Source organism: Pteropus medius, unplaced genomic scaffold, assembly GCF_902729225.1.
Source record: "Pteropus medius unplaced genomic scaffold, Ma_sr-lr_union100, whole genome shotgun sequence".
Classification (NCBI taxonomy): Eukaryota; Metazoa; Chordata; class Mammalia; order Chiroptera; family Pteropodidae; genus Pteropus; species Pteropus medius.
Window position 1 is genome coordinate 7,183,660 of NW_024349799.1, and position 26,546 is coordinate 7,210,205.

General features: G+C 38.5%; 3 protein-coding genes across 25 annotated transcripts in view; 2 read left to right on the plus strand and 1 right to left on the minus strand.

Moving 5' to 3' along the window:
• MYO19 (myosin XIX) overlaps positions 1–978 on the minus strand; it is a 28,963-nt gene extending 27,985 nt beyond the window's left edge. For 2 of the 9 annotated variants that reach the window (XM_039885859.1, XM_039885857.1), the window contains exons 1-3: positions 839–978; positions 574–667; positions 129–264 (exon numbers count right to left, since the gene is read on the minus strand). The gene's annotated coding sequence lies outside the window, so the exon portion shown is untranslated. Of the gene's footprint in view, positions 1–2; positions 265–573; positions 668–838 lie in introns of all 9 variants that reach the window. The other 7 variants (XM_039885858.1, XM_039885860.1, XM_039885854.1 and 4 more) reach the window with 6 other exon arrangements.
• Positions 979–1,027: 49 nt separating this feature from the next.
• On the plus strand, positions 1,028–5,057 carry PIGW (phosphatidylinositol glycan anchor biosynthesis class W). 5 transcript variants are annotated; one of them, XM_039885865.1, is made up of 2 exons: positions 1,028–1,149; positions 2,484–5,057. In XM_039885865.1, exon 2 carries the CDS (start codon positions 2,497–2,499, stop codon positions 4,006–4,008), a length of 1,512 nt encoding a protein of 503 aa, XP_039741799.1. In that variant the 5' UTR covers positions 1,028–1,149; positions 2,484–2,496; the 3' UTR covers positions 4,009–5,057. The 5 variants fall into 5 exon arrangements, with proteins under 5 accessions (XP_039741799.1, XP_039741803.1, XP_039741800.1 ...); XM_039885869.1 differs by lacking the exon at positions 1,028–1,149 and adding an exon at positions 1,504–1,648 and having other exon boundaries at positions 2,484–4,358; XM_039885866.1 differs by lacking the exon at positions 1,028–1,149 and adding an exon at positions 1,518–1,672 and having other exon boundaries at positions 2,484–4,358.
• A 3,946-nt stretch (positions 5,058–9,003) lies between these two features.
• The window catches only part of GGNBP2 (gametogenetin binding protein 2), a 31,063-nt gene continuing 13,520 nt past the window's right edge, over positions 9,004–26,546 (plus strand). For 2 of the 11 annotated variants that reach the window (XM_039885876.1, XM_039885877.1), the window contains exons 1-7: positions 9,004–9,194; positions 9,705–9,918; positions 16,562–16,642; positions 18,216–18,469; positions 20,353–20,451; positions 24,185–24,310; positions 24,401–24,514. In XM_039885876.1, the coding sequence (XP_039741810.1) occupies positions 9,826–9,918; positions 16,562–16,642; positions 18,216–18,469; positions 20,353–20,451; positions 24,185–24,310; positions 24,401–24,514 (767 nt within the window). In that variant the 5' untranslated portion in view covers positions 9,004–9,194; positions 9,705–9,825. Of the gene's footprint in view, positions 9,195–9,622; positions 9,919–14,082; positions 14,914–16,561; positions 16,643–18,215; positions 18,470–20,352; positions 20,452–24,184; positions 24,311–24,400; positions 24,515–26,546 lie in introns of those variants that run through there. The other 9 variants (XM_039885871.1, XM_039885875.1, XM_039885882.1 and 6 more) reach the window with 6 other exon arrangements.

Genomic DNA, 26,546 nt, shown 5'->3' on the forward strand with positions numbered 1-26,546 from the left:
ACCTGTTGAGAGTGCTTTGCAAATGTTGGTTATTCCGTGCAGTGTCAGCTCCCAGGCAGAGGCAAGTCAGATTAGAGCGGTTTTCTCTAGTACTCCGACCTCTAGCTCCCAGTCGGCTTCGTGCTTACCAGCCAAGAAGTTCTGGAAAGGGTGTGACCACTGTGGGCAGGAAGGAGACGGTAATGAATAGATGAAACATCAAGGCAAGCGGCAGCCTGATCGCCAGCTCCTCCTTCTCCGCAGCCTCAGGTTCTTTCTCGGGCTCTGAGAGTAGGGAAAGGGCAAACAAAAAGAGCTGGGTAAGGGTCCTGGGAGCCCAGTTGGCCCCACCCCAAGGTTTCCGGCTGGAAACCGAGACTCCAGGTTCTGGCGAGGTGCCCCAGGGCTGGGATGCCGCTCCTGAAGCACCTGGCACGGGGAGAGTACGTCCTTCGCGGGAAGGTGGATGCGACCCCGGCCAAGGGCACTGCTGCCCTGACGTCTCTCGGGGACAGCTGCCCCCTTCCCTGTCCCTAGGTAGGGCCAGGAGAGGAGTACGAGCCGCGACCTAGCCAGTCGGGACCTTTTCCCCACCTCGGGCTGCCTCCTGCTGGCAAGGTAGAGTAGTGGAGGGTGATCATGAAAGGTCCTCGTTCTGAGCAAGGGCCAGGAGCTCGGCTACCTCCTCCTGGGATGCGAGGGAGACAAAAAAAAAAAAAGGGAAAGGGCAGGGGAAAGGCGCTTTAGAAAGGAGAGGGGGAGATGCTCCCTTCTTCCTCAGCGCTCTGGGGGCAGAGTCCTCTCTTGCCCTTTCTGGGTCGCGAAAGGCTTCAGACTTGGGGCTGGGGGCAGCACTCACCAGTCCCAGAGCCAAAGCCGCCGAGTGTGCACACCCCGCCCGGCCCGACTGGAAAGGCGGGAGGGCCGAATGAAGCGGCGGGAGGAGCCGGGGGAGAGAAGAGGAGGAGCGCGAGCGAGCCGGGGAGAGAAAGCCGGGACAGCTGGCACACGCCCGGCCTCCGCCTCTCCGGCTAAGTGGCCCGCCGCCGGCCGGCTCCTCCCGGGGGCGGGGCGCGCAGAAGCGGCGCTGGGCGCACGTGGCCAGCCCAGAACGCGGGGGTCGGGTTTGGGGCTGGCTCCACCTGGGGCAAAATATTTTGAGAGCTTGGGGTAAGATGGGGTGAAAGGGAGGCCTCCGGTGTTCTGGCGCGAGAGGCGGGGGAAGCATGGCTTCCTGGGCCTACGGGCCTTCAGTGGGCTGTGCCGAATGTTGTGCGGGGCTTCTAGCCCCGCCATTCTGACAGGCCTCGCTTTGGGGTCTGAGCAGTCGTGAGGCGCGCGAAGCACCTTTCCCGCTCCGGGCCCCTCTGCCAGGCCAGCCCATGACCACAACCCGGGAGGACTTGGGCTGGGCTAGCCCTTGATTGAGAAGGCGTGGGCAGCCGGCGGGGCGTGGGAAACGGACACCACCCTGGGCTCCCGGCGCGCGGAATCCGCGGGCCCGGAAGCTCCGGCCTTCTCGCTTCGGCCGGAAGCGCCGCGCGGGAGGCGGAAGCTGCTTGCTCCCGTGTTGCCCCGCGCGTGCGGTGGGAGCCCGGCGGCCAGGCCAACGTAGACAGCCAGCCGTGAGCCGGCCGGGGCGGTACCGGAACTAGACTGAGCACGGGAGGTGTGTGGTCCCGGCGCGCCCGTGGTAAGGTACTTATTCTTAAAGGCCAGCCAATTCTGATTGGTTTGTTACCGTGAGGTATTGTCGCTGGGCCCAGACAGGCCATCATGCATGCACGCATTTATTCCACATGGTTCTTGTTAGCCAACAATTGTGTTCCTGCCGTGTGCCACTTCTCAGACATTAATGTGGCAAAGAGGCATTTTATATCCTTTTAAAACTAACACTAGTATGTGCTCTACGCCACCCCCACCCCTCACTGCCATGATTAGCATCCATACTACCTTCCGACACCGAACATGAAACTTGGCTGTCTGTAAATATAAGGAGCAGCCTGGGGTTCAGATCACTGGAGGACCCAAATTTTGTACTAGAAACAATAGGTTCAGAGAGGCTGAACAGAAACCAAAGCCCTCAACTCCAACATATACTCAAATACCTCTCTGTCCCTGCCCCCCCATTTGACTTAAAGTCATTAGTTATGTGTATTCAATTTTCATTACACAATGTTCTTGACATATACTATATTCTATAATAGGAATTTCTATCCAACTGTGATTCCATTCTCAGGGTTATATAGGCCAAGTGCACTTTCTTTGTGAATCTGCCTTATACTGAAAATAGCTTAAGCTTTTTAACCAAAAATTATTAGTGTGACATTCTTATCCTAATATTGTTAGACTTCTTCCCACAATCCTTGCAAGGGGGATCACAAATCCTAGGTTCTGATCTGAAACCTAAGAATAAGAGTAAAATCAAATCAGGTGAATATATATGCCAATTCCACAAGAATGTTGCTTTCCACAAATGCATTCCTTTACTCTTGTTTTCACAGGAAGGAAAAAAAAATGTCTCACAAGCTAATGAAGGAAGCTTTTGTCAGTAACCACAATGGAACCAGCGTGCTGGAAATTACCCAAGGCTTGTGCTTTCCCTCACTCTGTATCCTGTGCAGAGGGCTCCTGATCATTCTCTCACAGCACTTGTGTTCTTCTTCACATACCTGGAGAACTGGATTCTTCATTGACTTTGTTTTCCTAATAGTTCCTGTGGTGACCACTTTGACCATTTTGGCTTCATTTATCTTCTTTGAGTACCTCGCTGTAATTATCTTTGGGGCTGGGCTATTCTATCAAATATACTGCAGGAGAACTTGCTATGCCAGAATGCCTGTCCAGAAAATCCTTGAAAAATTCTTAAAAACTAGTTTAGAATCAGAATACATTCCAGCCATCTCCTGTTTCCGTGTAATTAACAGTGCATTTACTGCTGTTGCCATTTTGGCTGTGGACTTCCCACTTTTTCCTAGAAGATTTGCCAAAACTGAGCTCTATGGGACAGGGGCAATGGATTTTGGAGTAGGCGGCTTTGTATTTGGGACTGCAATGGTTTGTCCAGAAATTAGGAGAAAATGTATGGAAGGTTCAAGATTTTATTATTTTACAAAGTCATTGTACTCTGTTTGGCCATTAGTCTTCCTTGGAATAGGACGATTAATCATTATAAAATCCATAGGCTATCAAGAACATTTAACTGAGTATGGAGTTCACTGGAACTTTTTCTTTACCTTAATAGTTGTAAAATTGATAACATCACTGCTTTTGATTTTTTTACCCCTAAATAAATCCTGGATTGTGGCTGTCAGCACTACTGTATTATACCAGCTAGCCCTTGACTTTACCCCACTGAAAAGGTTAATTTTATATGGCACTGATGGCAGTGGCACAAGGGTTGGTTTATTAAACGCCAACCGAGAAGGCATAATCTCTACTTTGGGGTATGTAGCAATATACATGGCTGGTGTACAAACAGGGTTATATGTGCTTAAAAAAAGATCATATATCAAAGACTGGATAAAAGTAACATATGGTATTCTATTGACAGCTATTAGCCTCTTTGTATCTCTTTACATAGTTCAGGTAAATGTAGAAGTAGCATCTCGAAGAATGGCCAATTTAGCCTTTTGTATTTGGATAGTTGCTTCTAGCCTGCTCCTTCTTAGTAGTTTATTATTGGGTGATATAATTTTGAGTTTTGCAAAATTTCTAATTCAAGGCGCTCTAGTTCCATGTTCTTGGAAACTGATCCAGTCGCCTGCTACAAACAAAAAGCATTCAGAATCTCTAGTCTCTGAAGCTGAAAGAAACAAACCCAGTATTTGTTTAATCACAGCTATGAACAGAAACCAGTTGACTTTTTTCTTGATGTCAAATATAACAACTGGCCTGATCAACCTGTTGGTAGATACACTACACAGCAGTACGTTGTGGGCCTTATTTGTGCTCAATCTCCATATGTTTACCAACTGTTTAATTATGTATTTGTTACACTTGCAAGATAGGACTATAAAATTTTGGTGACCAAAAAGGTTAGGATGTATCTGGTTTGAGCAGCGTTAATGAAGAATATTAAATGAAGAAAATGGGCAATCTAGTGTTAACTACATTTTATTGTAAAATTAAGAGTTTCAATCCTCTATAACAGCACTATGTAAAACAAACCAATACAGAAGAAACAAACCCTTGTTACGTGTTAGAATATTTATTGAATTTCAATGTTCTAAAGAAACTTGTGTTTACAGTTGTGACACTGGAATACGGGAGCGTGGGGAGGAGGGTTTTTACTTTCCACCTTATACCATCTTATATTTTTTGTTGTATATATTTTATAATATTTACAGAAAAAAATCTCTGAATTGTGGAACTGTCAATACTTCTTTACTGCTCAATTTTAATCTTTCAAAAAAAGCCTAAATATGAGAAAACAAGTGTTTAAAATCAAATACTTATACACTATGAAGTCAAAACAGTTAATTGCTCCAAAGAATAGACTGAATTATATGTTGTAGTTAACACGCTTAATAATTATGAGACAATAGCTTTGCCCTGGGACTAATTTATTTTAGCCTACTCTGTGCTAGGGATAAGCAAAATTTTCCTGATATCTTGGAATTTGCAATCTAGTGGGAGAAGCACATTAAACAACTGTTATAAACTGTGTTAAGTCATGAAGTATAGGTTGCCAAGAGTGTCAAATCAAGAACTGACCTAGCAATCAAGAAAGTTCTCCCCACAGATAGTATTTTCTGAGCCACAGCTAGTGGATAGGATGAGTGTTTGTGTCTAGGTAGTAAGGGGTAGGTACTGGTAAGGGAGGGGGAAAATAGCAGTCAGCAGTCTAGGAAGGATGAATTCCTCAGTAAAGATCCTGAGTTCGGAGGGAACCTAGCACATGGTAGAATTGAAAGGTGAGAGCTCAGAAAAAGGGAGACCATGGGTAATGAGCTGGAGAGGCAGACAGGGGCCATATAGAGCATGCCTCATCTACCATGTTAAGGGGAAAGAACCAGTGAGAATGTCATCAGGTACCTAATCTAACTTAATAAAACTATGGCTGTATTAAGGTTTAATAGCCTACTGAGCACTTGAGTCACTTAAAAACTTATATAGACCTTTGAACCTGTTCAAAATCTAAGATTTAAAAAACAAAATTCTTAGTTTTCAATTCTATTCCCTGTATATTTAAAGTGGATGAAAACAAAATCAATTAAAATTTGCCTTTCTATATTCCATTCTATTTTCAAGTAAAAATCTGATTATTGTGGCAACAGGCAGGGGTCAGATGTATAAGTTAATTTTATATTTGATAAGCAATCTGGATTATTTGTATGTAGGTGAAACTTTCTCAACATTAAATTCTAGATTGGCTGTTGTCTCTAAAGTAGTTCAAAATTAATTTTATTCCGTAATTTGTTAGATATGACTATCATACTAGTTTACTTCAGTTTTATATTGACGATGGCTAAATTAGTATTTATGTGGCATTTTATATTTGCTAACTACAATCAATTATATTTGGAGGTAATCTATTACTGAAAGGAATTTTCCCCTCAATATGTTGGATAGTTACATAGCTGTAAAAACAAAAATCAGATTAATTTGATTTTCAATGAAAAAAGGAATACTTGAAGTAAGATTATAGTATGTAAATTAAGCATGACTAAAAAAGGTGATTGGTTATCCTCTACGTCACAGTGCTCATACTCCACAACTTACCTTTTCAAAGCATTCAGAGGGCTGAGAGGCTCTAACCATATTCTCATCTAAAAAAACGTAATTTAAAGTAAGTTTTTGGTGACTTAATGAGCATGTGGTCTAACTGCTGCTGCTTGTCAGTTACTGCTCCTTCATCCTTTGCTAGTTCATAAATATCAGTAAGTTTATGTCTCAGTTACAGATATTGAATCATAACTTAAGAACAAAGTGTACCATTCTACATCTAATTATGATATTCATGTAAGAGAAAGCTAATGAAATAGCATTCATAAAAACAAAAATTAGTAAAAAAAGACCATTCTGACTTGATTCTACTTTACAGAAGAAAGGAAGAGACCACTCAGCAAAGATTTATTGGGTTCTAATGTACCAGGTATAGGTGCTAGGGAAACAATGAAAATAAGACAAAGTCCCTGCCTTCAAGGGGCTTACATTTTAACTTGTGGACATTTTTTTTCCCCTCTAAAAAAATGTAAATGGGGAAAATGTGTCTCTATTTTTGACAGATACAACAGAACTTCCCACTGTTAGCTCATGAAAAAGAAAACCCAGTTTGTAGATTTGGACAACTATGGTAATTTAAATATAGTCTGCTGTTGATTTTACTTCCACAAAATAATGTGGTTAATATAGTGAAAATTCTGATTAACCCATTTTCAACTATCAATATCTGAGGACAGAGAAGGGAGGGGAAAAGAGAAGGAAGAATATAATCTGGTCTAAGACTTTATCCTATCTATGACTTTCAGAAAGTGAGTCATTCCCATGACTTTAATTTTATACAATTATAAACTGAAGATAGCTACCATACATGTATCAATAGCATTGTGTTTAGAAGATGACAACCAGTTTTATTTTTATTGAATGTCGATGTCCAATATATTGTATAAATCATATAAAAACACTTTACGTACAGGAGTTTATGTATAATCTATGGAGATAAATAATATAAGGACTAAATCTACTCTTCATTTCTTTTAAACCCTGGCAGCTTGGAGAATAGTCATATCTCATTTATGCCTGATTTTTGTAGCTGGCCGTCAAACACTGGGGACTGTCTAAGGAGAAGAATAATGGTATTTAGCTGATCATTTACCACGTCCCCATCTCCATCACTCCAACTGTTCTTTATTAGGTACCAGCAAAATGTCATCCGCTGTTGATTGCTTTCTCTTTCTTAGCCTTTCAAGTCCTTTGACCTTGCCCTTCACAATGCCAATATTGAAATTTAAAAATAGGCAAGAACTGGCTTTTTAATGTAGTAATCACTTATTTTGTCAATCAGAGGTAAGCTAATAGGAAATAGTCATGAGATAATTGTTGCAGCACTACTGGTTACAGAAGATAGATTAAGCGGAAAAAAAAAATGACTTAAAAATGACGGTGCCTGCTCTAAAACTAAGAAGATGCATAGTTAAAACTTACAGAAATTTTTTTGCAATGGAATAATTTTCTAAGCATTTTCCTTCTATATGATTTTATCATATTTATAGCACCCAGGCTATCTCCTTACCTCCTTAAGACTTGAGAAATAGCAACTTATCTAGCAAATTATCCACCTTTTTAGCCTTATATTTATTGAATGCCTATAGTATGTGAAACGTTGTCTAAAGATACTATGCAGTGTGCTCAGCGGACCTAAAAGACAAATCCAAATCAGGTAATCCCAGATGGAAAGATTGTGTGGTTCCTCATTTTATTATGTTTTATGTCTGGGTTTTATCATTGTTTATGTTTATATCTGCCTTTTCTAACTTAGATTTCAATCCTCAGGGTGAATGAATACTTTGTTCTTTGCTAGTACTGTATACTCAATAACGAAAATTATTATAATTAGCACCTATATATTTAGCTTGTCATTTTCAATATCCTTTACTAACCATAATCTAAGGAAAGTTTAAAAGGTATAAAGTAGGTACATTAATTGACATAGCTATTATAGGAACACCTTTAGATCTTAAAAGCCACAGTATTCTTTTTACCTTAGGAGTGTTTTTACAGAAAACACAAGATTCTCTAAAAATGTCCAGATTTTGGCTATGTAGTCTAATCTGTCAGAAGCTGCATGCACATCCTGGATGCCTACTGGATTTAAGCTAACAATCACACTGTTCTGCTCTTCTAACATGGCCAAAAGACATAAATACTGGATAATCACACCTTTGGGACTGAACAATGGTTCTTCCAGTTTATTATGTCACCTATCCTAACAGTGACCACACAATGTCATAAGTCAACATGGCTAAAGATGCACGATGGGATTTTGTTGATGTGACTCTATAAGACCTCATGTGATGATCAAAATATTTTTTAAAGGTCAGTATCACAGCTCTAGCCTATTCTATCATGAAATGCAGATTTGTCATCAGAATTAGTTAAGAGCAGCAAATGGATTTATCCTTAAAATCGTCAACATCTTCTCTAGGCAAAATGCTTCCCAACAACTTTGAGGGCTTTACAACAGGCCCTCAAAGCCTTCAAGGTGGGAACTGAGTACGTGTTGGCATCGAAGAGTGTAGATGAATTGTCTTTACAGTAGCTCCACTTCTCAGGAGAGGGTGAGAGGGAAGGGCATTGGCCAGTACCAGCACTTTGCCCAAGGGAACTGGTGTCCTGTTTGAGTCCCTAAGTTAATATTAACCCAGCCCAATAAGTTTCTCTGGCCAGGACGCATGCACAAGCCACTCTCCTATCTCCACAGTCTTCTATTTGCCTCTAAGTGTTAACGACCACAACAAAAAACTGTCAGCATTCAAGTATTGTCGGTCGGTCGCCTTGAGATCTCAGCGCAATCTGTTTGGGAAGCAGTAATGTGGCTGGCTCCTGGTCAATAAGGGTGTCAAGGAAAGTGCCGTCAAGTACCTGGAAGTTTGTCTCTTACTCCGCAGATGCTCTTCTCCCCTTCCCTCACTCTTGCCTTTCGCTCTCAATGACTTTGAAAGCCTAAGGTCCTCCCCACTTACCGTGGTCCTCACTGGGTTTCCACCCTCGAATGGGCCCTGAGTCGGCTCCTTTCGCCCTTCGGAGAACAATCCCCAAGCCCACGCGCTAAGGAACTGACGTTTAAGCCTACTCACTCCTCCTAGCAGCTCTGTTACGGCTTTGAGTAGCAGGACCGGGAGGAGGGCACGGATCACGGGTTTGAGTTTGCTTGGGGCGGGAGGGGGAACCCCACCCGCGCCACTAGGGTTTCCAAAGAGGCGATCTGGGAGCGGTGGTCTACAGTCTCGCGAGAAGAGGCGGGGCCCCGCCCGGTGTCCTCGGCTCCTCCTCGCCCCACCCGCCCCACGTCCCCCGCCCTCCCTCCCCCACTCCCCGTGGCGCGAGCGGCTGACTGAGCCCGGAGAGGAAACGGCGTTCGGAACCGTGCTCCCGCCCAGGCCGGCCCTGACGCGGGCCTCGTCAGCCGGTAACGGGGAGCAGAGGTGGGGGTCAGGGAGGCGACCACGAAAACAGTGAAGGTCAGAGCCGAGAGGCCTCCTCTGAGAAGGGTGAGGAAAGGGTCTGAGCGTCTCCCTGCGGACTCTGCAGAACCGAGGCGGGGTCGACCCCTCCCAGGGGCGGGGTCGCGCTGGGCAACTGCAGCCCTGGGGACTGGCTGGGCGGGGCGCGCCAAGAAAGGGGGAGAAAGGGGTCAGCGATGGGCTGAGGGCTCCCCGGCGGCGGGAAACGGGCAGTGGGCTGTGGCGCTGAGACCGGCAGTGAGGTCCTGGAGCCGGGACTCCAGTGACGCCTGGGGAAGCCCCGGGGCCGGCGAGTCCCTTCCGCCTCTCCTTTGGACCCTGACTGGAAGCCGGCGGGGGTGGCGGCTGGGGTGGGAGAGCGGCGCGAGGGGGCGGGTCCCCACGCCGCTCGGCGCTGATTGGCTGAGCGCGTGTGGAATCGGGTGATGGGAAACGCAGCCCGACTCTTCCGTCCCCTCCTGCTCCTCTCCCTCCCCACTGTGGCGAATGTGCTGCGCGGCGGCGGGTGCTTAAGCTCGCGGCGTTTGGCTGTTGCAGGCAGGAGCTGGGAGGAGGCGGCGGCGGCAGCAGCAGCAGCAGGAGCAGCAGCGGCGGCGGCGGCGGCGGCGGCAGCAGCTGGGAGGAGGTGGTGACGGTGGCAACGGCAGCGTCGGGGACGATGGCGCGACTGGTGGCAGTGTGCAGGGACGGGGAAGAGGAGTTCCCCTTCGAGAGGAGGCAGATTCCTCTCTACATAGACGATACCCTCACGGTGAGCGGAGCGGGCCGGGCCGGGCTCGCCGCTCCCCTGGCAGCTGTTTCCTTCCCCCCTCCCCCAAGCCGAGCGCTGCGCACTGGAGAAAGAGTGTGTTGCAACTCCTAGGCGAGGCCTTTTCTCCGGCAGGCCCTGCAAACTCGCCTTTGCAGTGGGTCGCTCGGTAACCTCTGCAGGCCCCTAGCCCAGCGCTCCGTACGCAGTTTAAGCCCCTCTCCCAAGGCTTTCCTTTTTTGAACCCTCTTTCTTTACCCTTTCCCTTTAATACAGGCTGCTTTTGCCAAAGCACGCGCCTCAGAAAGGGGTTGAAGGATCTTGGGCCTATGTCTTACAGAAACCACCTACCCTCGGGGAGGCTTAATTATCTAGAAATGTCGCAGCTCCCCGGCTACCTGTGTATTGCCTATCTTAATACTACAGCTCTCACTACATAAGCATATCTACTGAGGTCAGAGTGACATTATCGTGGTCAGTAAAAATTCCACTAAAATGATTTGATTTCGTTGTAAATAGTCTCGTATTGTCTAGTACATTAAAACTCTATGAAATGAGTGTACTCCTAGGCCATGACTCTTCAGAATGGGCTTTCTTGGCATTCTTTAGTTTACAGGTGGCCTTTTTATTTTTTCTTTGAGGAAGCAAAATGATCGAATGTATAAGAGCATCATAAAAAGCCGACTGCTCATCTTTAAAACTACCCAGTTCTGGGTAGTTTTCTTTTTTGAATTTGGTGGTAGTACAGCATTACAAGATACTCTGCCTTGTGTTGCTGTAGTATTTCCTTTAAAAGGAAATGGCAGAAATTTGAATTGAATTCTGAACAGGAAATGAGTGCAGTTGCTTGCCACTATTTCTTAAGAAATAAAATGAACCCTTTATGAATATCTTTTGAAGTCTGCATTTTGATGATGCTGAAGCTTTAGATTATATATTTGCCTATTTTGATAAAGAGCAAGTCTTTTTATCTTATCACCTTTGGCTTTTTTGCTTTTCAAAGGCAGTTGATCTGTTTTGTTCCTGATTCTTTTTTTTGCAAATATCTGCTGAAGCTTTTTAAAATTTTATATAAAATGCAAGTCATTGTAGAGATGCCACTCTATGCCTTTTCTGTTTGCCACTCTCAATTAAGAGTTGATTGAACTGCAGTGCTTTTAAAAGAAATAGAAGAGTATTGAATGACTTAATTTGCTAGAACTTTTTAAGTGAAAGCATCTATAATTACCCAAGTACATTTTTTTTTTTATGGAAAAAGAATGATTTGGCTCGACATAGGTAACTATAATTTGTGTTGGTGTATTAGAAAATAATCTGTATGTCTTAGTTGTGATTTTTGCATTTTTTGCATTAAAAGTATAATGGACTTGTATTTTAAGTAGTTAAAAAAACTAACACTGATCAAATTAAATGATGCATTTCTCAATTTGAAAACTAATAAGAATCCATTTAATCGATATTCTCTTTCTCTCCAACACACTTCTGGAGCACATAGTTTAGTATCCACCTTTTATGCTTGTTGTCTCAGAATGCTTTTGAAGTTTAAAAAAAATTCTTTGGGATTGGACATAATTTACTGTTGAGTGTATAATATCAAAGCATAGGGGAAATCAACGTAAATTTTAGTATAAAATTTTGCATAGACACTGATTTCTCTCCTTATTCCTACTTAACCTGTAATGTGAGTGCAGTATTGATGTATGTTATATAGCACTTTAAAAGTCAACTTTTGGGTGTTTTTACACTTTTTTCTCTGTACAATATAATAATTTCCAAAATTTCCCATAGAAAAAGATGTAACATTACACTGTGATTTATTATTGCATTTATTTGTCCAGAGAAGTTGGGATTGGACTGAACCTGGTGGTTGAGTTTTGCTTTTATTGGATTGTAGACTTGTGACTAAGGCAAATAAAATGTAGGCTTACTTAATTTAAATATCTCGAAAATAGCATTTTTTTTAGGAAAGGATGCAATTTTTCTTTGCTTTGGAAGGGTTTTTATCACTGGGTAATGAGTGGGACTGTTGCTTTGTCTTGGAACTTTTGCACAGTCATTGAATGCTGGTTAGTGAAAATTCTCGTTAAGAATGCATTATACTTAGGAAAGCAAGTTTCAGAACCATTCTACCAAATATTACTTAAAGGAAGAATGCAGAGCAAACAACACCTGTTGGGTAAGAGGGAGAGAAGAGCAGAGGTTTATGCTCTGCAGTGGTCCATTGGTAGTTTGATGGTAGTATATCCCTGAAGTTAATATTTGGTTTGGTTTTTATTTTTAGGGTCTATAGGTGATGCATGGTGGAAACATTGTGTTACCTTTATTTTTGGTAGTCTTATAATCTTGTTAGCTCCTAGATGTTAAGTCTAGTTACAACGTTTACAAATCAGTTACAAATGTTTATTATTTTAGTAACAGAAGCTGAAAACTGTAGCCTTAAACTGGCAATTTTAAATTGTATTTGTAAAATGAAACTAAGAAGCTTGTATGTGAGGAAGTAGCCTCTTTTATGTGGTATGTTGCATCCACATTAAAAAGGCTCAGTTTAGTGGGTTTGAATACTTGAGTAAAGTGCTGATGTACATATATTTGAGATAATTCCAAATAAGTTGGTGGGATATTTAGGAAAGTGGCATGCTATGTGGCAAAAATGCTTTTTAGTGTTACTAGCATTGTAAAATAAGATGGACAGAAAACAGATTTTCTTTTAGAGACATCTTCGAAGAATTACAATTCTTGAGTACTTATAAAAGTTCATGGAGTGAAACTATATACTCCTTTTTAAATGATCTTGAAAAATAATCACAAAACAAAGCAAATTATTCTTGCTCTTGCTTCCCAGAGATAACTAAGCATATAGCAGCATTTGGTGTAATTCCATTCGTAGACACACATAGATGCAGAGTTGATATGCATTCTTAACATTTTATATCTTGCTTTTTTTCATTAAATGTAATGTTGAGAATATTTTTTCTTGTCATTTTAAACAGCTTTAATAGTCCTATAATATATTTGTTGTGTGACTTTACATAATTATATCATTCTCTCTGTTGGACATAGAAGCAGTTCTAGTTTCTGCTATAAATAATACTATAAGAATATAAATAATGCATAAATATTTGCATTAAATTTTTTTTTCTCAGGCTTTTGGAAATACAGTTACTGGATCAAAGAATAAAAACCTTTTATAAAGTTCCTGATACATACTGTCAAATTGCTACAATATTTCTGGAATGCAGTTTCCCCTCTGAATTAAGACCAATCTAAATGGACTCAACTCTGATAAGGGTTTCTTAACTGAGACTTTACAAAGATAATAAATGGTAGCATTAATGTTTTCTTTCAACTCTTGATTAAATAATTTTACCAAAGATGATAGATATTACAAACAGCTGTGACGATAAAGAAGTAAAAAAGCAAAACTAAAGTGACAATGGTTTTTAATAAATACAAACTTAATATTGTTGGTTAGAGCTTATGAGAATGCTTTAAAAAACAGATTATTGTGGTCAGGAGAAACCGGGACAGATACAAGTGAAAGTCGGTAATGGATTCAATAAACTTTATAAAGCAATAATTGCTGGACAATGACTCGTTCTATTTTTGGCTAGGTAGGGATAGGCAACCTCATCATTAAGCTGAACACTAATGATTCCTCTGTGAAACCACACCTGAAATATTTTACATGACTGTCTTCCTTTAGGTGACCTAGAATCTGAAGATCAAGTCAAGGAAGTGGTTTTAAAGAATGGGGGAAAAAAGTTCTACTATCCTCTTTGTATTCCCCTTTTTCTTTTTCCTCCCTTTTTATTGTCATCTCTCAACATTAAGCATATAGTGATTGGCCAGAAAACAGCAAGGTAAAAAAAAACCCATTATCCTAAATTTTTTAAGGGCAAGGACAGAGGAATTCAGTGTGAATGCAGTGTTTCTAACTAGGGTGGTATAGAGTAAGTACAAGAGACTTTAGTATTATCCAAGCCAACAAAATCCAGGAAAGACACAGTAATAGACCTGATCTTGACATTTATCTATGCTCGTTAAGGTGAAAATTAAATGATCTTAAATGAGGGGTTTTTCTTTTAGAAAAATTTTAACCGTTGTTGACTTTAAAATGGATTTCTAAAGCAAGTATTATTTACCAAGTTATATATATTTTCTAAAGGTCAACCAGCAGGTCTCAATATGTTAGATATATTCTTTGATACCTACTTTAATTATTAAAGCAATATAACATAGTTCAGATAATAATTCACTTACACAGAGTCAGAATTTAGGATTTTGCCTATGAACCAGATGAGAGAGACCTTGATAGTTTTAATCTTAAAATAGTATAAGTAATTGTCTTAATTTTTTTATGGTGGCAATTGTTATGTGGGGAAACGGTGTATATTTGTATCAAGCAAGTGAACATGCAAATTAAGGTGGTAGTTGCTTAACTGGTAGATTTGGAGTGATTTGCAGTGTTCTGTTGAGTTACATGGCTTTAAAAGTTTATCTTAACACCTTTTTTTAAGACTTGCCAGTTAACTTTGAGTTTAAACCATGTGGTGATTTCAGAAAACAATGTGAGCTAATTGTACTATTAACTGTTTTTATTCTTTTATTGGTTTTCATGAACCAGGATTTCTAAAACCAGGATTATTAAATGTTTTTTAAAATTTCAATAGATTATAAAATATGGTAAATACTGTGGGTAGTATGGATCATTAGATATTTCACCCACTAATTTCAGTCATCCTTACCAGTCCATTTAGAGCTACATTATTAAAGTGGGCTAATAACCAGTTTCACTTTGTACTGTTGATAAGTTAAAATATGAAAGTGCTTAGAACAATGCCTAGTATATATGAAGCTACATTAATTGTCTTTATTATTATTATTACCACCACTCTTTGGAGATATTAATAAGATTATGAGAGTGAAAACTAGAAAGAAGTTGAAAGACCTGAAAATTGGACAATTGATCCTTGAAACTGAGACTTGGACATATAGTCTGTAAGTATGGAAGAAGAAACTTCCAGAACAGTAAAAGCTATTGAGATGGAAGCATGTCTCTGAACATGGTATAATGTATATAGAATTGGAAGCAAAGAATACTAAGTTTCCCCTCATAGTAAGTAGTGTTCGTGCATTGTAATAAATTTGGGAAAGATAGGAACACATAAAAAAGTCATCTGTTTTCTCACTGCCTAGAGATAGCCACATCTAATAAATTATTTATTTTTCTGTAAGAAAATACGCAGATATTTGAATCATATTGTACATGTGGTTTTTGGTTCTGTGAAATACAATGAAGTCCTCTGGATTCTTGAGTCTGTGTTTGCATCATTGTACATCCTTAGCAGATGCTCTCTCTACTTCACATATCTAGTGTTTTCACCTTATCAAATCCAGAAAATATATATATTGCTTACACTTACACTTGGTTATTCAGTCTTCAGTTTATTGTTAGAACAAACATCTTTTAAGGCTCTCATTTCTAATGTGGAGGGGAAAAAAATGGTCACCTCCATTAAGGAAGCAGGTCTTTTTGATGCTGGTTGGTGGAGGAATCTCCTTAAGATCACATTCAACTGCGTGAGGATTTTTAGCATTTTATTTTTGCGCCAAATGGGTCTCCTTATCCTGACTTCACTCCCGGTGTGTAGGAGTTTGTAGGTCCTTGTCATCTTAATCTAGAAATAGAAGTTTGTCCTAGCACAGTATGTTTAATACTTTTAACAATATTTTAGTTAAGATAAAATACGTTACTTTATTTCATTGTTTTGAAGGCAGACTTTTTTTAACATCTCTGGAAGTTGGGTTGCTTCTTTAATTTGATGACATCTTGATTATAATGGCTCTTTCCTAGTGGTACATAAATATGGTACTTTTTAATATTAGTAGTGTCACAGATCATTGAAATGTGCTAATTACTAATTCCCCATTATCTGATATCCTGAAACATCTTTAAGCTTTTTTATATTCCTCTTTCTCTGGTAGTGAGTTTTGATAATTGAATATCTCGGTGTATCCTTTTTGTTCATAATTAGAGCAGACATTTTTCTATGTACCCCAGGTACTGTTCTGAGTACTTCATGTATATATATTACGTATATCATATACAAATCTTATAATGTAAATGACTACACATGTGTATGTAGTCATTTACATTATACGATTTACTATATTCCATTAAGAGGAATAACTAAAAATGTCAGGGCGTTTTAACACAAAATATCAGGTCATTTCACTTATTAAATGCCATTATTATTGAACACTGCAAAAGCACTTTTAAATATAATTTGTCACAACCCGTTCTAAGAGATATTAAAAATTATTACATAATTTCATTTTACAAATGAGGCTGAAAATCAAGACAGGTTAAGTAACTTGCTCAGAGTTATGGTATAGATTATAAATGGTAGAGCTGGGATTTGAACTCATGTCTGCCTGACTTCAGTGTTCTTGCTCCTAGTTACTATTTCTGGCTTTAGAAATTTGTATAACTTGGATTTTTTAAAAAAATTGGCAGAGGGCAAGATGGCAGGTGGTGGAGATCTGGCTTTGGGGGTCTATTTTTGTCCTAGGAGTTTATATAATAATCTATATCATGTATTCGAAGAATATAAATTAATTGATTTTTATTCTTTTGCATATTAAGATGGTGATGGAATTTCCTGACAATGTGTTAAATCTCGATGGGCATCAAAATAATGGTGCACAACTGAAGCAGTTCATTCAGGTAATAGTTTTAAAACTCAAACCTCTTCGTTTTATTTTGTTTTCTTTAGATTCCTCTTAAAAGTGAGATATGATGAGGGTGGCTCCATAGTGTAGTGGTTAGCATGTCTGCTTTACATGGAGAAAGTCCTGGGTTCACACCCCAGGTGGAGCCACGGACCATACCCTGGGTGCACCAGGCCCCAGGTGCACACTGCGAGTGTGTGGAAGGAGACTCCCCACCTTCAGAGATCCAGTTCTTAAGGGGAAATGGCAACATCCATAGGTCAGCGGTGGAAGTGGGGGGGAGAATTATAGACGGGGAAAAAAGTGAGATATGAGATTTATTTTTAAATGATGTGTTCATGTGTATATGTGTGTGAGTGTGTTTTAAAGTCATTTAAAATTTTAGCCCCAAGTTTTTGTTTTAAATAGGGGTCTCTAGGTCTTAAGACTGAACTGAAATTGCAATTTTTTCACTGTTGCTACAGTGACTATATTTATGTACTTATGAGAAAGATTCAGTGGTGTTATGTTATCATTTTACATGTCCGTAAGGCTTTAACTTCGCCAGGTGATCTTTCCTGTTTTTTAAAGATAAGGAATACAACTTCTCATTGAGACCTTGTTGGGGTTTTTTTTGTAGTAATTGTTTTATTCAAATAATAAAAAGTTAATCTTTTATTATGAACTTTCTTATTTTTATTCTGAAGCAATATGGTACTTTATAAATACACTATATATAATTAAGATAATGGAATATAAATTGTTAATTTATTTCAACATTCTATTTTTACTTTTGGAGAAAATTTTGAATGAATGGTTAACGGTAACTATGAGAAAAATCCTTCTTGGGAGTTATCTTATTTTCCCATCTGTTTTTAGTAAAGCTGGAGGCGTTATTTGTAGCATAACTATAATTCCAGCCAGGCAGAAGTTATTTACTAGAGTTTTGCCCATTTCTCTGCAGCTGTGGTTCTTAGTCATTTTTCTACCTTGTCATAACCAACAGATAACATTCCTATGCACCAGCATTTTAGTTGCTACTCACTTGTAGGCTTCTACGTAGGTAACATAGGCCTTGTTCTCTCCCACTAATCCATAACACACCTGGTTGAGAGTTGCTGCTCTACACGATCACCATCCTAAAAGGGTTCCTGTAGCTAACAGTGTGTTGCTAAAAGTTGAGATGTGGTAAAGCTGCATTGTACCTTTAGTTTTATTTCTCTTCCCTTTAAAAGCTTTTTTATTTTAAGCAAGAATACTAAGCTTAATACTCACTGAACAAGCACTAAATTTCCAGACACATGGCTGCTTTTTGCTATGCTGGCACACATACTTCTTAGCCCTGACATCCGAAGCAGAGCCTTTTATACCCTAAATTCTAGAGCAGGGGGTTCTGTATAGCAAACTTAGTACAGTATGGACAAGGCCGACTGACTGCCTTGCCTTTCTGACTCAGTTGCAGATAGAGATGGCAAACCCTGCCCAGGTTGTAATTAATGCACAGGGATAGCAACTAGAAGTTGTAGTGAAAGTAATTTTCTATTTTTCTTAAGGACTCGTCTTCGTTTTTCTTTCCCTCTTTCTTTCAGCGACATAGTATGCTTAAGCAACAAGATCTAAGTATTGCCATGGTGGTGACATCACGTGAAGTCTTGAGTGCACTTTCTCAGCTTGTCCCATGTGTTGGTTGTCGTCGTAGTGTGGAGCGCCTCTTTTCCCAGCTTGTAGAGTCTGGAAATCCTGCCCTTGAACCCCTGACAGTAGGGCCAAAGGGAGTCCTATCTGTTACTCGAAGCTGCATGACTGATGCAAAGAAGCTTTATACATTATTTTATGTACATGGGTAAGTATAATTAATTAGGAAAAATGGGTTTGTTAAAATTTTTAAACTTGGTGACAGTGGTGGCTTTTCTAAATTTGGTCAGGGCAAAGCTTGAGCCCAATTTTATTGAGTAACTTCTATGTGCCAGTGACTATAAAATATCTCTTTTCATGTGGAGAAAGGCAAGCAGTAAGCAAATACATAATTTGTCAGTTATGATAAGTTATGAAGAAAAACCAGTAAGAAAGATAGAGATCGAGTGGGTGGAATTAATATGGAGGATGGTCAGGGAATTCTGCTGATAAAATAACATTGACTGTTAGAGTTGAATGAAGTAAGTGAAAGAACCATGTAGATATCTGAGGGAAGGCAGAGAGGGAGCAGCAAGTGTAACGGTTCAAAGGTTGGTTTTCCTGGCATGTTTGAAGAGCGGCAAGGAAGCCATTGTGGCTGGAGCCAGGTGAATGAAGGGAACAGTAATAAAAGATGAGGTCAGAGGAGGACCAATTATGTAGTGCCATCCTGAGGTCTTTTTTTTTTTTTTTACTCTGAATGAGACTGGAAGATTTGGGAGGATTTCGAGGAGATAAGTGACATGGTCTGACTTGAGGTTTGGCTTACTTTGACGTTTGTATTGAAACTGAATGGAAGGATGGTGGAAGGACAGAAAAACAGCCTGTTTACTAATCCATGTGAGAAATAACAGTATTGTGGCTGCAGAGGAGAAATGTTTGGGTCCTGGATGTATTTTGAGGAATGAGCCAACAGGATTTTTGGATAGATTGGATATGGAGGAGGACATCAAGGATAGGACATCAAGAATAGGACAGATGTTTTTCATTACTGAGATGGGTAGGACGGGGGGAGCAATTTTATAGAGCTCACTTGTGGATGTGTTAAGTTTTAGATACCAGTTGGGCATCTAAAGAGATGTATAGTTCAGAGAGGTCTGGCCTAGAGATGTAAGTTTGTGTCATCAGCATATATATGTATAGTTTTTAAACTAAATACTGTATTTAAACTGTAGTATATAAAATATATGTAGTATGTAATATATGTATTCCTATATATGTATAAATTAAACACATGAGATGAGAGGTGATTACTACAGGGTGAATATTAATAGGAAAAGAGGTCCGAAGACCAAACCCTGGTGCTTTCCTCTTTAGAGGTGGTGGTAGAGACTGGATTTTTACTCTGCCTGAGAAAAGAAGCTTTGGAGGGTTTTTCAACAGAGAAATAACAGAATGTGATCTTTGTAGTAGAAAGATCACTCCAGCTGCTAAGTGAAGCCTTACAATGTAAAGGCAAAAAGTAGAAGCAAGGAGACCTTTTGGGAGGCCAGCTATTGCAATTGTCTAAGCTAGAGAGGCAGGTTGGACAAGGGTGTTAATGGTGGAGGTGATGAGAAGTGATTTGATTCTGGATGAATTTAAAAGTTACAGTTTACAGGCTTTGCTGATTAGTTGGATATAGGATGTAGATATTAGTTGTACATATTTTTATATTCATATAAAATTTCTGTTGGCACCTCATCCAGGATAATTTGTGTATTTAGATAATGTTTGGACAAGGTAAGGTGGCTGAGAGGTAGCAATCAGTCAAAATATTTGAGTGCCAGGTACACTGCTAGATGAAGTGAGATACAGGGATGAATGAGACAGATGCAGTCTGAGGAAAAGAGTACTTTGAATAGAGCAGGTCTCTTTCAACATTTTGACAGACTGAGAATGGAATGGGAAGACAGGTGTACAGACTCTTTGGAGTTATAATTTGAGGAGAAATTTTCAAAGTAAGTGATATATCTATAATATTTTATACTTTTTCTAAAAGCAATAAAAGATATTTTGAAAATTTTAAAGAAAAATGAATAATCTAACCTTTAATGGTTTATTTTTAATTAGGTCCAAACTAAATGACATGATAGATGCTATTCCAAAAAGTAAAAAGAACAAGAGATGTCAGTTGCACTCCTTAGATACGCATAAACCAAAACCTTTGGGGTAAGTAGAATTGAATATCAAGATGTTTTGTCGTTGTTAAGATAATAAATGTTGATTATATTTAGTATTTAAAAACCCCCACACTGCTAGTTTTCTTTCTTTAATTGGTTACACTATAACAAAGTTCAAAATAAATATGTCTCCTACTTCTGTAGGCCTTTTTGATACTTACAGGGTCTCAGTATAGGTTTGCTTTTTAAAAAGTTTTTTATATATAACATGTTTCAGAGGAAAGAGGTGGAGATCTTTGCGGAAATTTATGTAGCCAATATTAAGTTGTCCAAAGCAGTGATATTCTTTGATTTACCTAATAGCCATAAATTATTTTTCTTGTCTTCTTGTCTCTAGGTCTCCCTAATAATTTATCAAGGATTAAAAAAAAAGGCTTGACTCAGTTATAACAATGTTTGTTTATGTAACTAATTTACAGTTTTCTTCTTGGTTAGGTGCTACAATGCCCAAGGCTGCTTCTGCCCCAATCTCCCAGCACAGTGTCACGGTTGCCCTCTACAAAATTGCTTAGGGTTGTGGGTGGTAAGGAGAAGTCATGGAATTTGGAGGGAGTTTCTAAGAAGTAACTTTTGTTTTGGAGAGAAAAGGATGATGTAAAACTAGTGAATTAATTTTAAAAATTAGTTTTGAATATCTCATTAACAGTGTTGACACCATTGTTGTATAGACATGTTTCTGTCTGGCAAAAAGACCTGATGATCAGCTGGTTGTGTGTTAATCTATTAATAAAGTTTTTGGTTTTTTTCCTTCTATAATCAGGAACAAAAATAAATATTTTTAAAATTTTATTATGAAAACTGTCAAACACATAGAAGAATAGACTATATAAGGATATCCCTCCACCCAAATGCCTTCATTCAGATTCAGTAGTAGTTATCGAGATTTGCCACATTTGTTTTATCTGCCTTTTTCTTTGCTGAAGCATTTTATAGCAAGATTCAGGCATCATGTTCTTTTACTCCTACATATATGCACACACATCTCTAAATATATAGACATTTTCTTTGATAATGACTGCCATTTTAACACCTGACAAAATGAACTATAATAATCTACTACCCAGTTTATATTTAGATTTCCCCAACTGTCTCAAAAAGTGTCTTTCTACATCGATTTGTTAGAATCAGGATCCAAATAAGCACACATTACATGGTATCTAAATGTGAGAATACTCTGAACCTAGTAAAGTTCTACAACAACCTAAATTGGTTTATCTAAGGATAATTATTTCATGTACCTGATTTACCAGTATCTTTAGAGAATTCCTGACTTTGTGATGAATATAGAATTCAGTCTCAGTTTCTCATTAGACATTAACCTTTCCTGAATGATTTGTTAGCTCCAGTCACAGAGTAGGATGATATAATAAAAGCTTGCCTTCTGATTTTTTGTTAGGCAGTTTTTTCATTGAGGAACTAAAAGCAGCAGATATCCTAACATCTTACACATCTGTGCTCATTGTCACCCTCCTTCAAAGACCAGTCCTTCCACTTTTACTCTGGATTATATCTCCTCTCTTATTATCACTGACTGTCATCAATTATCTATTTTTATTAAATTGACATGCAGCTATGTTTTCCCATCTTTCAGCTTAAAAAACAGACCTCCACAGACATCACATCCCCCTTCAGCTATAGTCCTACCACACGGGATGCCAAATGTGGTAGAAGGTTGTTTGCTGAATTATAGAAGAGTATGAATGGAGTTAGTCTATCTTAAGCATTGTCTCCTAAGGTAGCTTCAGTAATTCCCACATGCCATATGGAAAGCAGCCCAGGGAGTATAGTCTGCTTAGCCAGGTCTCCCTCTCCACTTTGGATGGTCACTGCCATTATATGCTCCTGTGACTTTCCACTTTATATATTTCTACTGTTCCCCTCTTTTTCTGTTTAGACTTTTTCCAGGGAAAGTATAATGTAATTGATTAGGTTTCAACCTAATCAGTTGCATCAATCCAGCTCAGCGTTTCTGAGAGTATTCTCATATCCATGAAAGTAAACCCAAGTTTTTGTCTAGGAGTAAGTTTGAGATCCAAAAGAAAGATCTAGGCCAGAATTACAGGCCTGTAGCTGATGATTGATTACCTGCGAGAATGATATATAAGATCACTTAAGAGTAAGAGAAGAATGCTGAGGAATTCAATTTAATAGTAAAAAAGAAGCCAGTAAAGAAACTTGAGAAAGAGTGGCTAGAGAGATAGAAGGAAGCCAAGGGAAAAGAGTGTTTCAGAAGGGTCTAGTCAGCTGTATTGAATGCTACTGAGTCATCAAGGACCTCAACACTGAGATTATTGGTAATTTTTATGAGCAGATCTATAGTTGAATGGAAGCAGAATCCAGATCAGAATGAGTAGAAAGTGAATGCAGTGTAAGGTAATGGATTAAGTTGTGAGCAAAAAGTGGGAGTAAAACAGGGAAGTGGAAAGATTTCTTTTTCAGAAAGCTTCAACTTGAACGGAAGGAGTGATGTAAAGACATTTGGTCTGGAGGGATTATGGATAAAATCTTGATTCAAGCTGTAGAATTTTTTTTAAAGCTGTTCTCAGAGTAATGCTTTCATATCCTGATGATAGAATAATCTTTCCCCAGCTCTGATTTCATGAACCTTTTCCTCAGTTATGAGAAATCGAATATGAAAGTTACTCAGCTTTAGGAGTTTATAGATCATTCAAGTATATTTAGAACAAGAGGAAATATGGGAGTTGAGAGTAGAAGGATGCAACATGGAAGGCAGAGCAGGAGTTGAGGATTTGTTTCAAAAATTAGAAGCACTGGACTGTGGCCTGAGCCCTTATGAGAGGGAATGGAGAGCTAAATTGTATGTCTGACCTTATATAATGGGCAGGGGGTTGAGAAATACCTATTTAGTTACATAGAGTAGGTTAAGTAAAGATTCAGAGCTTTTCCATTTCAAGCATCCAAGGTAATGAATTTCTAGGACTGTAGTGAGACCTACAGAAGAACAGGCAGGAGCCAGTTCAGAATCATGAAAAATCAAGAAGACTATCCTTGAATGGAATATAGACACACATTTCTCTTGGAATGCACATCTGCAGCAAAGCAAAATGCATGACCAGCGCCACATTGAAACCTGTGGGGGAGGGAGAGTCTGGGAAATTTTTAGTAAGTTTTTAAAAAATTATTTGTATAGTACTTATTACTAATTTAGGCTGTGTAAAGTGTTCATCTTAGTTGCTTTTTTATTTTAGTAAATATAAAAATTTATTTACTATAAATTAACCTGTGACTTTCCCAGCTACTTGTAAATGTGAAGGTAGATAAAGAGTTTTGTTGCCATGGACTAGCTATAAAATCACATTGAGTAGATCAAAACTTGTTATAATTTTCAATTTGTGGAATATTGATTCATGTTTATAGGTGAAAATGTAATTTTTCAGCTTTTGACTTTAAAACATTCCAAGTACATTTGCTCATAAAATGCTTAGTGTGTTAACCAGTTGCTATCTTAATAAATAAAAATGTTGTTAAATTGTATCAGGTAATCTTAATAGTTGAGCAGAAGTTTTTATATAAAGATAAGAGCACATGTTTAACATTTTAATATGGTTAAAATGAATATGTAACTATATATACAAATTTGTAAACTTATCCTACTAATATCTTAATGTATTAAAGAGTTCATGATCTTTAATATAGACTATAGAAATTATTTCTTCAGATTATCTCAGTGTCACTAAGCTTTGTACTATACTGTACTACAGTGAAGGGAGCAGTAGCAGTGTCAGTTCAGAGAAGTTAAGTACAGATAAGAGAAGTAGTGAAGACCACAGGAAGGACAGCAAGTGTAGGATCATTTTCCATTATGGACCTTTCCAGGGAACAGCCAGGTAAAATCAAGCAATCCTTTACTCTGCCTTTTAAACTGTTTTTACCCTTACATATTTCTCCTTCTCACTAATATTTGTTTCTTTCTGCAGAGGTTGTTGGATGGACGTATGGGAACTAATGTCCCAAGAATGCAGGGATGAAGTCGTTTTAATTGACTCTAGTTGTCTTTTAGAAACACTAGAAACATATCTGCGAAAACACAGGTAAGTGTAAAGGTCATCATGGTGTAGTTGAAAGGTACCTTAGCTATTTGTCATCCAGACTGACCTGTCACTGATCTCTTTCATATACCTGTACTTTAACCTTTCCATTAATGCCTGGCACGAAGCAAAGCTTAATGTTAGAGTGGGCAATTCTTTTATGAGATGACTCTCAGTATTAGCCTTCTTAGCCAGCATCTCATTTTTTTGTAATCGTTTTTTTGTAACTTTTACCTGTTGGTTCCAGGTCAGCTTTTTAAGAAACACAGAATGACCGAATTAAGTAAAGTGTACTTAATCACTTGGGAAACTCTAATATTCCTTGTTTTTGTGGCGGAAACATTTTATGATGTCATTTTCAAAATGAAAGTTAAATTAGCTTTCACTTAGTAATATTTTGAATTATTTCTATAATTGCCGAAACCTAAAAACAAAGTTGGAATTTGTGTGCTTCATGTACTATAAAATAAAAGTAACTTCAGATTTTTCTTTTTATTGTACTACTTCACAAAGGAATTTTCTAAGTGTTACTAACTTTTGGAAATTCATAGGGAGGGGGAGAGTGCAGTAGGAAAGGAAACTAGTAAGGGAGCCATCTAGAGATGATATTCTTGGGAGAATTGTACTGTTTTAATATAAGTTTGTCACATGTTGGGTTTGTGGTTATGTGTTCTTTGACCTTGGGACAGATATACACAGTTACTTTGGGGACACTTCTAGCAAACAGGATTGATAAAAACTGGCATTATCAAGATTGGTGTTAGTATGGCAATGAGCTAATGACTTAACCTGCATACTTAGTTTAATAGGTGTGTTTCTTTTTTCAGTTACAGACTTCGTTTATTTGCTTTTTTGGTTGATTGTACACAAGAGAGTAGAAATTTGTGTCAGTTATTTGGAGTTTTGGAGGGGAATTATATTGATGTAAAACATATATAAATGTATAGATCCATTATAGATTCCTTCCTATTTCAATACTGAATCATTCCATCCAAAAGATACATTTTGGTGTAATAAATTAGTAGTCCCCAGAGCTACTGTTTTGGAGTTTCCTATAATGGTTATCCATATTTTATGTGTTTTAGGGGCAATATTTTATGTTGTTTATAAGAAGGCAGAGTGTATTTTATAAATATCTTAAGGGTAGGGAGAAGTACAATTAAGAGGAATTAAGGGAGATTACATTGAATCTGGGTTCTACTGATTATAACTTTGTATAAGTTACTTGACATTTCTGTGCCTCAATTTTTTTTTTCAAATTAATAATAATACTACTCATAGGATTTATAAGATTAATTTGTTGTGGGGATTTTCGATACATAGTAAAGCTTACTTAGAACAGTATCTGGCACATAGTAAGCACATAGTAAATGTTCGTGTGTCAGATTTGCAAGTCTTTGTTACTACTGTGTATCTAGTTCGGTTTGGTGCAGTTTGAGTTTTTGTGTTACAGTCAGTTGAAATTGATTTGTAAATGTCTAAATAATGTACCTTTTTGGCACTTCTACTTTAGTGGAGTTTTCTGAACACTTTATAATAAAAATTTACTAACACTATTTGGCCAGTTAAGTATTATTGTAGTACATTATTGTATTAGAAATGAGGTCTTAAGAAACCGAAATCTCTGCTTTAAATGTTTTTTAAATTTACGTGCAAGGTTACTTTTGAAAACAGGAAAAATCCCATTCTTTTGGCTTACATGTAATATTTAAAAATTGCTGTTTACTTGTGCTTAGGTTACTTATGATTATACTCAAAACATATTAAATTACTCAATGGAAGCCATAAATTATGAGGAAAATATTTCAAGTTTTATTATTATTACCGAATGACATTTAACCCTTTATTTACTAGAAATTGTACTTATTATTTATAACCTGAAGACGTGGAAGTATTTGTTGTTATTTCTGTGTCCATGTCTATTTTTTTAATTGTTAAAAAAAGCCCACATAATATAAATTTATCCTTTTAACAGTTTTTAAGTCTATATTACAGTATTGTTAACTGTATACACATTGTTATGCAGTAGATTGCT